This window comes from Neopelma chrysocephalum, unplaced genomic scaffold (assembly GCF_003984885.1).
Source record: "Neopelma chrysocephalum unplaced genomic scaffold, ASM398488v2 Primary Assembly neopelma1_100, whole genome shotgun sequence".
NCBI classification, from domain to species: Eukaryota; Metazoa; Chordata; class Aves; order Passeriformes; family Pipridae; genus Neopelma; species Neopelma chrysocephalum.
This window is the reverse complement of record NW_020897763.1, coordinates 4180139-4191477: the sequence shown is the minus strand read 5'-3', so window position 1 is coordinate 4191477 and position 11339 is coordinate 4180139. Positions and strand designations below refer to the sequence as shown.

At 58.0% G+C, this 11339-nt stretch overlaps 1 protein-coding gene across 1 annotated transcript; it reads right to left on the bottom strand.

The window, feature by feature from the left end:
* Window positions 1–1253: 1253 nt before the first annotated feature.
* DEF6 (DEF6, guanine nucleotide exchange factor) lies at window positions 1254–11319 on the bottom strand. The gene is made up of 11 exons (XM_027695085.1): window positions 11190–11319; window positions 7321–7461; window positions 6484–6669; window positions 4802–5029; window positions 4577–4723; window positions 4301–4409; window positions 3922–4220; window positions 3350–3516; window positions 2948–3146; window positions 2436–2526; window positions 1254–2216 (listed from the first exon to the last, which is right to left on the bottom strand). Exons 1-11 carry the CDS (start codon window positions 11283–11285, stop codon window positions 2005–2007), a joined length of 1875 nt encoding a protein of 624 aa, XP_027550886.1. The 5' UTR covers window positions 11286–11319; the 3' UTR covers window positions 1254–2004.
* Between the last annotated feature and the right edge of the window lie 20 nt (window positions 11320–11339).

Below are 11339 nucleotides of genomic sequence, written 5' to 3'. Positions count from 1 at the left end.
GTGCCGGAGGCGGTGTGCGGAAGGGCGGGGCGTGTCCGGGGGCGTGGCGTGTCCGGCGGGCGAGGCGCGCGGGGGGCGGCCGGCATTGTCCCCACGGTTCTGTCCCCACGGTTCTGTCCCCCGGCTCTGTCCTCCGTGGCTGTGTCCCCGCGGGTCGCTTCGAGCGGCGGGTCGCTTCCCCGCGGTCCTCTGCGACCTCCGGTCCCGCTGCTTCGCCACAGAGCGGCGCGTGCTCAGAGCGAGCGCGGAGGGAGGGGGCGGCGCCGGCGGGAGCGGGGCCGCGGGGACTGTAAACATACAGAAATCATTCCTACACCCATCGAGTGATGTGGTGTAAAGCACAGCCCATTCCCTCTGCAGTCGATCACGGAACAGTGCAGAGCTCGGGCGATGGGCCCACAAGGATGGGTGGCGGTGGCCCTTTGCCTCCCTGCCCAGGTGTGGTGCGGGCGTGCACCTGAAGCCTGACCAGAGATGAGACTGAGGAAGCTGACGAGAGAAGGAGGATGCCATTTCCATCCAGCCCATTTCCTGCCCAGCACAGACATGCCTTTGGCACCCTCAGCCGCTGCTCTGCCCGTGGATCACATGTAGCAGCTTTGCCAGGGTCACGCCGAGCTGCCACAGCAATCCACGGTTCCCATGTGCCCCGGTGGAAGACAGAGCCCAGCCTCGGGGCCGAGCTGGGAAGGGCCCACTCTGCCAGCAAACGTGTGCAGAGTGGAGGGATCCTGTGTCCGAGTGCTCCAGCCGTGATGGCACAGGACAGGCAGGGACCTCCGATGCACAGGGCTCAGGACCACCCTGCTGCAACCCAGCGCACTGGGAAGGGGAGAGAGGTGTTGAATTTGACCTGCAGCCCCCGAACCACCCCTGCCCTTGCTGTGCGTCAGCGCGGCTGTGTGGGACCGGGCACGGGGCCACCCACACCCCGGGCACACAGAGCGCTTTGTCCCCGCCTGCCACGATGGAAAAGAACCGTGAAGCAGCGTGGGAGCGGGGGCAGCGCCGTGCGAGAGAACGCCCAGAGCCGCCCGGGAGGAAACAGATCGTAATCTCCCCAACGAACTGCGGCTCATCCGCACCGCGAACAGCGGGGTCGGTGCAGAGCTCGCTCCAAGGACCCGTTCCTGGGGGACCCTCGGAGGCTCTGTGCCCTGGACAATAAAGACCCCAAAGGGACAGGTGATGGGACTATTTAAACAGAGGTGCTTGGGAAAACTAACCCTGGTGATTGTGTATGTTATTGGGGTTTTTTTTGTTTTATTTTACATCCCTCTTGGCCCTCCAGACCAACCCAAAATCTACTGGTGGAGCCACTTTCCACAGGTTGTGACTGATTCCTTTCAAAGGGCTCGTTCCTACAGGGGGAACCCAAAACCCCACAATGCTGAGGAGAAAGGGCTGGTGCCTGCAGAGCCACCAGTGTGCAGGGCAGGAGGTCTGTGGCCACCGGCTCCAAAAGCTTTATTGCTTGTTGGTTTCTGCTAATTCTAAGTGACTCTAGGACTAACAACCACCATCAGGGAACACAGTGGTGGTTAAGGACACCCTGGCCATGCTGGGGGGGCGATGAGAAGGTCACGCTCCGTTGGCCCAAGCGTCCCCAGCAGCAACTGTGGCAGGGCCCCACAGCCCGGGGTTCAGCGGGCGATGCAGAAGGGTTGTGGTAGAAACCAAGGGGAAACTGCAGCCCTGAGCCACGCAGTCCTGACCCACCAGTGCCTCTTTTTTAGGGCAGGGCAGAAACCAGAGTGCAGGAAGTTGAGTCCAGCAGCCCAGAGGAGATGGTCCTGCCGCCCTCTCCCCAGAGCTGGGCTGCCTGAGCCTCCTGGCTGCAGCCCTTTACTGATGGAAATGGGAGCATCTCTGCCTCATGCAGTCCCCCGTAGGCTCTGTGCTGGTCTGCACTTGGCTTCACCCAGAGACAGCCGCACCAACCGTCTGCTCAGAGGGACAAGCTGGGCCCTGCCATTCCCAGCTGGGCTCTGCCATCCTGTTGGGCTACTTGGTGGGCTCTGTGGCCATGGTGTCCGCATCTGGAGACGGCAGAACACCACTGTTCCCACCATTGCTCACGTTTCCCTCGCTGTTGTCTGTCATGGGGTCACTGCTTTTATCCTCCACTTTCTGCTTGAGTTTGAGGGAAGAATCTCTCCGGGACAGGAGGGGCTGGTAGCCAGTGAAGACTCCTCCGCTCACGTTTGTACGCTTGTCTGCGGGTGGACAGAAAAAGAGAGTTGTTTACCTGGGGTCCAAACTGACCATTCAGCTGAAAAAAAGGGTTGTGGATTCTCTCCTTGCAAGAGGCATTCCTTCTCTGAAAGATGAGGATCCTTCTGGCCCCCAGATGCTCCCAAAGAGGGGGTGATGGGTGGGGGACTGGGCTCATGGCCCAGCATGGCCGTGCTCAGGGGAGGCTGGCTGTCTCCTACCTCCTGGCCCGATGGGGTGCATCAGTCGGTTCATCTGGACGTTCCAGTGCTTGACGTTGGTGCTGGCCTGACGCAGCTTCCGCTGGGCTGCCTGCCAGGGGATGGAGGAGAGGGGTGAGCTGGTCACCCCACTGCCCCCGACTTGGGACTGTGGGCATGGATTTCCCTTTCCTGAGTAAGCCTGGATTGGAGGTTCCCTCTGGGATGGAGACCCAGCTCACCCTCCTCTAGGTCGCCTGCTCCTCCTTCAATTCTTACCCCTCCACACACTCCCACTGTTGACATTGCTTTGGACACCAGGGCTGTCTCCACGGGGCAGGACATGCTTGTCCTGTCTCAGCCACTGCAGCACCCTGTGCCTGCACATGGCACAGCTCGGAAACCCCCGAGGCAATGCCACCTTGGTTCCCAAAGCTGCTGCGTCCTCCCCAGTACAGAGGTGGCTCCAGGAGAGCTGGGAAGTCCCCTGGGGCTCACCACATGAAGGGATGTGGCACTGATGTGATGCTCACCATGACGTCTTGGTCCACCCGCTGCCTGTTCACTCTCACTTCTTCCAGCTGCTTCTGTGCCTCTTCCAGACATTTGTTCTTGTTCTCCATCTCCTGCTTGAGGACTTGCTTCTCCCGCTGAGTTTTGATGATATATTCCTCTTGCTCCTCCTTCAGCTTCATCAGCTGCTTCAGTTTCTCCTCTTCCTCAGCCAGTAGCCTGACAATGAAGAGCAAGAGGTGAGAATGTCCCTCTGCCACTTCATCCACCAGCTTCCCCCGTCCCTGCCAGCATACTGGGAAGTCACCAGCACACCCTGGTACCCAGGAGAATTGAGCTGCCCTAGGGAGCACATTCCCATGCACAGCTGCTGCCCTGGGAGTGGGGCTGGTTGAGGAGGGGGAGGGATGCCCTGGTCCTACCTGGCCTGCGCATATCTCACGGCTTCCTCATCCTGCCGTGCTTTCACCTCCTGCTGCAGGGCCTCCTGGAGCCGCTCCTGCATGGCCTCCAGCTCCAGGATGCGCTTGCGCTGACGCTCTGCCTCTGCCTCCTTCAGGACCATCTCTGCCTGCATGGAGGCACGAGCCTGCAGGGGACAGGAGCCATCGGCGTGGGCAGCTGGCTGGGCACCACCACTGTCCCCAGAACCCCCTTAGTCCTGCATCCCAGAGTGGATGCCAGACATCTCCCAAAACAGGGAGAGCCCATGGCAAGTGGTCCAAAGCAAAGCTGTTTCCCTGCTCAGGACACAGGCTGCATCCTTTGGAGCCAGTGCTGGCTGTGAGGTCAGAAATGGGCTCCCTGGCCAGCCTGGCACCAGCACTTGTCTCTCTCTGCCCCCCTATATACCCTTGGGGCAGGTTGTCCTCATCTCCTGCTCCACAGGAATCTCAGGCCTGTCCAAAGGCTGCCCCAGGCAAGGGAAGGGGAAGGAAGCACCCACCCCATGAGCAACGAAGCCCTGGCAGGACTCTCCACAGGGTGCACCCACCTGCTCAGCTTCCCGCAGCTGGATCTCCAGGGTCCTCTGCATCTCCTCGTGCTGCTGCCTCCGCCGCTGCTCCTCCTCCTGCAGCAGGATCTCCGCCTGCCGCTGGGCCTCCTTGAGCAGTTCCAGCTCCTGCAGCTTCCTCTCCTTCTCCTCCTGCAGCTGCTTGAGCCGCTGCGTCTCCTCCTCCTTGGCCGCCTTGCGCTGGTCCCGCTGCTCCCGCTGCTCCCGTCGCTTCTGCTTCAGGTCCTTGTGCAGGGATTTCTTTCCCTCAGCCTGCAGCCGGATGGCCGTCTGGATGGCTGGAGAGGGAGGCCACAGTCAGTGGGACATGGAGGGGGGCACGGGGAAGCTGGGGAGGGGGCGTGGGGTGGGCACAGACCGAGCGTCCACTCCTGGCGCTGCCGGGTGTCGGAGGCGCTCATCTCGTAGGTGCGGGAGGAGGTTTTCACGCAGAACATGCACCTCTTCCCGTCCCGGTCAGGCAGCACCTGCAGGGTGAGGACACAGGACGGCGTCACCCTCGCACCCCACCTCATCCCCCTGGCTCCAGTGCTCCTGGATGTGAAATTGAGTGTTCCTGGGTCTGCCTTCCTGGGGTCTGAAGGGGATCTCCCGGGTCTCCTGTCCCCAAGCTGATGAGTGGCCCTGGCTGTACCTCCACGCAGCAGTGCTTGTCCAACGCAATGCTCCCCTTTTTCTCCTTCCGTTCCTCGCTCATGTAGTACGACAGGACACTGGGCTTCAGCATGAACCACCGCTCTGACCAGTTCCTCCTCAGCTGGCCCCTCTTCCAGAGGTATCCCTGTACACGAGAGACAGAGATCAAAACCGGGGTGGGAGCAGGACAGGGCTCGTGCCCCGGGACATGTGGGCTCCTTGCCTGTTTGAGCACATCCTCGATGACCTCCTGGTACACCTCCTCCACGGCCATGCTGATGGCCTCCTGCTCGATGCCCCGCAGGAACCGCCCCGAGTTCACCATGTCCAGGAACTGCCAGACCGTCAGCCCCTCCTGCCCCTGCGGCTCCTGGGACAGGTACTCATCCAGCTCACAGGAGTTCAGCTCCACGTTCATGGCTGTACAGATCTTCTTCAGCAGGTACTCCACCTGTGGGGATGGGGAAACTCAGCGATGTGGGGAAGTGAGAGCTGTTCCCACCCCACCGACCCCTTCTGGAGAGCCCAAAACTGCCTCCCTTCCCAGCCTGGAGATGCAGGACCCTGATCCCAGAGGTTGCAATGGCTGAGGTCATGGCCAAGGCATTCCAGGCAGCAGGCTGGCTCAGGAGGTTGGCACTGGGTTAGAGCTTGACCACTATTGGGAGGTTTTTCCTTTTAACCCCAAGGCTGAGATGTTTTGGCTGGTTTGTCTGCAGAGTAAGAAAACTCTGCAGTGGTCAAGAGCCTGAGGGAGAACAGGCCAGCACTGCTGGACCCCACACACAGCCTGCAAGGTCAGTGTCTCAGAGCACAGCCCTGAGCTCAGCACCACTTTGATTTCTAAAACCACTGGGAGGAGCAAGGGGACAGGTCCCAAAGGAGATGAGCATCGTTTTGAAACTGCAAGTAAAGTGTTTTTAAAAAGAGCCAAGATGGTTGACATGATGTGGGGAAGACTTAAGTTTTGCTGCCAGCTCTCCTCTGCCCACGATCTGGGGATTGAGGCAGGTGGGTGACTGCAGGGAGCCACACGGGAAGGTGACACACAGCAGGGTCCCCCCCACCCAGCTGGATTTTCAATGTCATTTGACTAGGAGAAGGGCAAGCAATGACTGCGCTTGCTCAGCCCCGTAAGCAGAAGGATGATTCAGTTTGTCATGGTCTGGGGAACAGGAAACACCTCTTGCAGGGTGCAGGAAGTGTGGTTGCCCTCCTACGTCTGCGCAGCACGGCCCTTCTTGCCTTTTTTTTTGGCCTCTTGTGTTTTGGAGGTTTTTTTTTACTTTTCTGCTGATCTCAGGAGGTTGATGGGGTGGAAGCCAACAGCAGTTGCTTGCCCAGCTAAGTTCCTTCTGCTGATGCCTGTTCTTGGCTTCTACACTTGTGCCTCCTCCCTAGATCTGCCCCCCTTCTCATGGGGCTTTCATCTGACCCTGGAGAAGGGAGAACCTGCCCCGCTAAATTCTGTGGAATTTGGAGATTTGGAGATTACTGCCAGAGGCTTTGCTTTGGCTGGTACCTCGCCCCTAATGCTCCGGATGCTGGGCAGGGGCTCAGTGGATGCTGGGCAGGGCTCAGTGCCTGGTGGCAGCGGCCACAGAGAGGGACAGACAGCTCTGCTCTGCCGCTGCCCTCTGGGTGAGAGAGGCTCCAGCACTTTGGAGGGGTCCTCCAAATGCTCCCAAGTCACTCCCTTCTCCGTGGGCAGGGGGGGTGGCTGTGGGCATTGCAGGCCCCCCTCCTCCCACCTTCCCTGCTCTCTCTCACCCCCTGGAGCACCACGTGGTGCAGGATGTGGTGGGACGTGCCAGGAAGCGATAGCAGGATGTGTTACCCCCAAAGAGGGCTCTGCCAGAGCACAGAGCCCTGGGAGGATGGGGATGGGGGGAGAGGCAGTCCTACCTCATCTGGCACCATGACAAGAGGGTATTTGTCTTCAGACAGAAAGTTGAAGAGGCACCAGAGCTTGAAAGCATCTTGGTGGGATACGACGCTATTCCCGTTCCGGTCAGGTTTGTAGTTCTTCTTCGCTGTGAGGGTCCAGCAGAGCTCATCGAAGTTTTCTTTGACAAAAGCACCTTCCTCCACCTGTGGGCAGGCGTTGGGGGTGAGCAGGGAGCTGCAGGGCTATGGAGAGGGGTTCTGAGGGGGAAGTGCTAGGGGGAAGAAACCCTCACTCCTAAAATCTCTTGTCCCTGCCAGTGAGAAGCACAGGGTGATTTGGAGCACCAGCAGAAACCCTGTGGTGCAGCACAGGCAGCAGTGTGGTGCTCTTCAACCTCCCCAGTGCCTCCACAGCTTTGGGTCTCTTTTTATCCCACCCTAAAGAGGAACTGGAGAGCGAAGGGAAGTGCTGGCCTGAGGGCAGGCAGCAGTGGAGGCAGGAACGATGCCTCCACCAGCCTCGGCCCCACTGCTGTCTGTGAGCTTCTGTAACCATGTCCTGGCACTGCAAGCAGCCTCACACAGCAGGTTTGGTGAAGATGGGTGAACTGTGATGTGTGAGGAGCCTTGGCTGTCCCTGGGTGCCCCATCCTTGCCAAGGAGACATTGAGAATTAAACGTTTCTCACTTGTTTTGGTATTCACCTGAGTGCTCCCCATCTCTCTGCACCCTTTTTCCACCCATCAAGGCCTGTGACCTCCTGCGGGCTGTGGGGAGTGGAGCCATTGGGCTCCCGTGTGATGCAGGAGCAGCCCAGGCACCCCTGTGTCCCCCCTTCCCAGGCCAAGGGCTCACCTTATCCAGGATGTACTTGTTCAGGTATGGCATGTAGCCCTGGCTGGACACCGGCCCATCATCATCATCACGGAAATGCTCCTCCAGTGCCACAGGATCGTGGGGGATGCACAGCACCGTGTACAGGTTGTGAGACAGCACCTGGCCAAGCACGAGGGATGGTGAGAAGGTGAACAACCTCCAGCCCTGCCCCAGCACACCTCTGTGGTGCCACCCCCAGACCCACTATGTCCTGTGACCTCCCTGCAGCCACAGCATTGAGGCAGAGTTTGGGTTTCGCAGAGGATGGGGCATCATTCCCAAATGAAAACCTTACAGAATCATTTAGAAACAGGCAAAAATTAAGGATTTTTTCACGTTAGTTACTTTTCTTCGCACATCAGGAACTTTTTTTTTAAAAGAGCTGTTTCAAACCTCTCAGAGAAAACAGGACTTGCTCTGATCTAGAAAAGCTGATAAGCCACCCCGAGCCACGTGTTTGGTACAACCATGGCCCAGCCTGGCAGCAGCAGCTGTCTGCCAGGGGGCACAGAAAGATGGAAACATGAAAATAGAAAAGATTTATAAGAAACTAAGAAAAAGTTTTGTCTGGAATGGGAGCAGACAATGGAGATCTGGAGATGCACCATCTGCAGAAACACTCCACGAGTCTCACCAACAGCCTGTTTTTGTTCAAATTCCACAAAACAAAGGGTGTTTGGAAGCTTCCAAATTTCTCTCATGCTGGAAAGCTCAGAGCAAGGCTGTCCACAAGCATCACCAGCATCTCCAGCTTGTGATGCCAGACAGGCAGTGCTCTCCTTGCCTTTACCTCCCAGAAGCAGGAGATGACTAAATGAGCATCCCAGACTGACGCTGCCCCATTGCACCAGGATCTGCAGATGCAGCTGGCCAAGAGTTCAAGAGAGGGCCTGGAGGAGAGGGTCCAGCATCCCTACTCCTCTGTGCAGGGCTGGAAATTTCCTCCCAGCAGGAGAGGAGCCCGAGGCCACACTGGGCTGGAGATGGTTCTTGCTCAACCAGATTTTCTTTCTCTTTTCCACCCTCCAGACTGATGGGATCAGCAGGACTCCGCCCTGTGCTCACACACCAGGGCTGCAGCCCTGAGCACTGTTGCTACAGCTGCACCTTTTGGAGTTGGTGCAGCCCTGGGGTCTGCACAGGACTGGAAAGGGTTGGGAACACCCTGGACATCCTCTGGGATGGCTAACAAATCCATCAGGATGGACTGAAACCTCAAGAATCGCATCCTGTTCCCTGTTTCCAACGTGGGCCCTCGTCCCCATCCCTCACACCTCTTACAGCATCCCTAAAAAGCCCTGGGAGGTTTCACACGTGCCCCCATCCATGATGGGCACCCCAAGCCCCTCTGTCCACCCTGGCACACCGTGACCCACAGCTCCTCCACTCGCAGAGCCATCACTGGACAAACTGGGAGGAAAGCCCCAGCCTGGGCAATGGTGGGGTGACTGGACACAGGAGAGGTGGGAAACACTCCTGGGCTCTGAAACAGAGACTGGAGGGGGAAAAAATTACAGTGGGGAGCCACTGTCATGATCCCCATCACCTGTGAACAGAGGTGCTGAAAAGCACCAGGACAGTGCTCGGTGGCTCCCACCTCCTGCTCCAGCCACGCACAGCCACACATCCCACATCCCAGCCTGCATCCACAGAGACAGGGAGCAGCTCCCTCTGCTCAGCCAGGGAGGATGCAATGGCACCGAGAGGATAAATCCTTTTCCAAGAGCAGGGCTGGTGTGTGCCTGCGCTGGGAACAAAACCACCCGACGTGGCTCGGCGCGTAGCACCGCACCGCAAGCTGCCCTTCCTTCCTGTGCACACACACAAACCTACACTCACAGTGCCTGCAGAGAGTGCCCCTGCCAGGAGCCCAACGGCTCCCACAGCTGCACCATCACACTGGAAACCCCAATATGTTCACAGCAACTGGCTGGAGCGAGGCTGGAGTTCGGCCCCAGCTCCCACTGGACACTGCCCATCTGCCAGCACAACCCACCCAGTGCTGGGGCTGCTTCCTTTCTGCAGGGGCAAACCCTGGGAACTCTGCTGCTTCTCCCACCCTTGTTCAAGACCCTTCATGCAGCAACACACCCGGGTGAGGGAGCAGAGCCCAGCTCAGGAGGGGTTTGGAGAGTGCTCAGCCACTGTGGCTCCAACACGTTATTGATCAGACCTGCAGGACCTCGGATTCCTTCTGCACTGAACGGACAAAAACGCCGCTGCTGGCCTGGGTAGGCTGGGGCAAACCTGAGCAAATCTGGGGATGGAAACGAGCTCTCCCAGGCCTTGAGGCAGGTGGAAAGTTATCCAGAATTGAGCTTCATCATTCAACGGTGCAGCTCAACCCACCACCAACCTGTCCCGTCACTGAAGGCTGGGGGAGAACAGCAAGGAGGGAAGTTCCCTTCCCCTCTGGGTAAAGCTGCCATGGACACACCATCCCCAGCATCCCCGCAGCCCCTACACGAGGGTTTGCAGCCCCTGTCCCCCCTTGCACAAACTGTCTAGGAAATTGCCATAAACTGATGGTCTCTGTGGCCTCAGCATCATATCTGGTGATAAAGATCTCTCAAGACAAGCACTGCACGTGTTCACACTGGCGCTTTTGGGTCCATCACACACGTGGGCTGGGCTCCGGACCCCGAGCAGGGGTGCAGGGGATGCTGTGAGGGGGGCACAGCAGCCCCTCTCAGGGATTAGCAGAGGGAATTAAGCTCTGGCCTACATTGGGATTTTCCTTAATTCCTTCAGCTATTTCTACAGCTTTAGCAGGTGAGTGTGGCTCGCAGGACACATGCTACGAGTTCTGGGGAGCAGCAGAAGGCTCTTTGCTGCAAAGGCAATGGCTGAGCAGGAGTCATCTGACTCCTGCTACTTTTCCTCCAGATTCCTGCAAACAAACTCTTAATTTTGGGGCAAAACACGCCTCCCCACCAAGCACAGCACCTTCCCTGCAGTCTGTCCCAGGGAAACCCTATAAAATAGAGGAAATAGTGGAAAAGAGCTTTCTTTGCAGCACTTCACAACTGGTCTTGCAAACTGGCAGCAGCTGCCAAGTCCTGACGCAACACCTCCCTGTGCCCAGCATTTTTCTGCTCAGGTCTCTCCTCTCATCTCAGCCCCCGATGCTGACCAGCATTTCCAACCCTGGTGCCAGCCTAAGAACCAAGAGAACGTTCACATGGCAACAAAAATGAGGCCCATCATGTTCAAAGGAAAAGAAATCAATAATTACTGTCGAAGCCAAGGGCTCCCTGGCAGGTTCGACCAACCACGGCCTGGGGGCAGGCAAAAAGATTTTTAAAGCCCTGATGGGTTTGATGAAGGGCTAAGGGCAGGAGCCCTCTGAAAGCTGCTAAGCAGGGGGAGAGGAGAAAGCAGACAGTTTTTAAAAACGCCTTGTTATTTCTGGCCACACCACTGTAGAGTTTTAGTTTAAAAACAAGCTGCCCCTACCTCCCGACCCACTGGCTCAGCAGGAAGCAGAAATGCAGGTGCTCTGGCAAGCAAGAAAATATAAACTGAGTTTGGGCTGTTAGTTGGCCATAAAAAACATAAGAAACTGTAAAGAACTAAAAACTAGATTTCTCATTTTCAGCTAGAAAACATACTTGAGCATGAACTCCCACCTCTCCCTCTTTTTTTTTTTCTTTAAAGGGAGATGATGCAGAGCTTGAGAACTTCACCAGAATCAGTACGGAGGCAACAGCAAGGTCTCACTAACCTCGATATTTAACAATTCCTCCGTGGAAAGGCGGGGGGATGCAAAGCAGCCCCGGACCCGCTCTGCCCCTCGCCGCCCCCCCTCCAGCCGCGCTCGGGGCCGCCCGAGCCCCCCGGGAACTCACCTTGAGCTGGGATTTGGAGACCTTGCCGCTCTTCTCCACGTCCAGGGCGGTGAAGGCGTACCAGATGGACTTGAGCAGCTCCGCTCGCAGGTCCATGGCTGCCGGCTCTGCCGAGCCCGCGGATCCGGTTCCTGGAGCCGCCCGGGCGGG

Bases quoted from the DNA above. Each gene is read 5' to 3' on its own strand.
- DEF6 (XM_027695085.1), bottom strand. From the start codon at position 11,285: ATGGACCTGCGAGCGGAGCTGCTCAAGTCCATCTGGTACGCCTTCACC. The intron at 6,670-7,320 runs GTGAGCCCTTGG...GCCTGCCCACAG, and splicing joins ACAAGTACATCCTGGATAAG to GTGGAGGAAGGTGCTTTTGT. The intron at 5,030-6,483 runs GTAGGACTGCCT...CCATCCCCACAG, and splicing joins TTGTCATGGTGCCAGATGAG to GTGGAGTACCTGCTGAAGAA.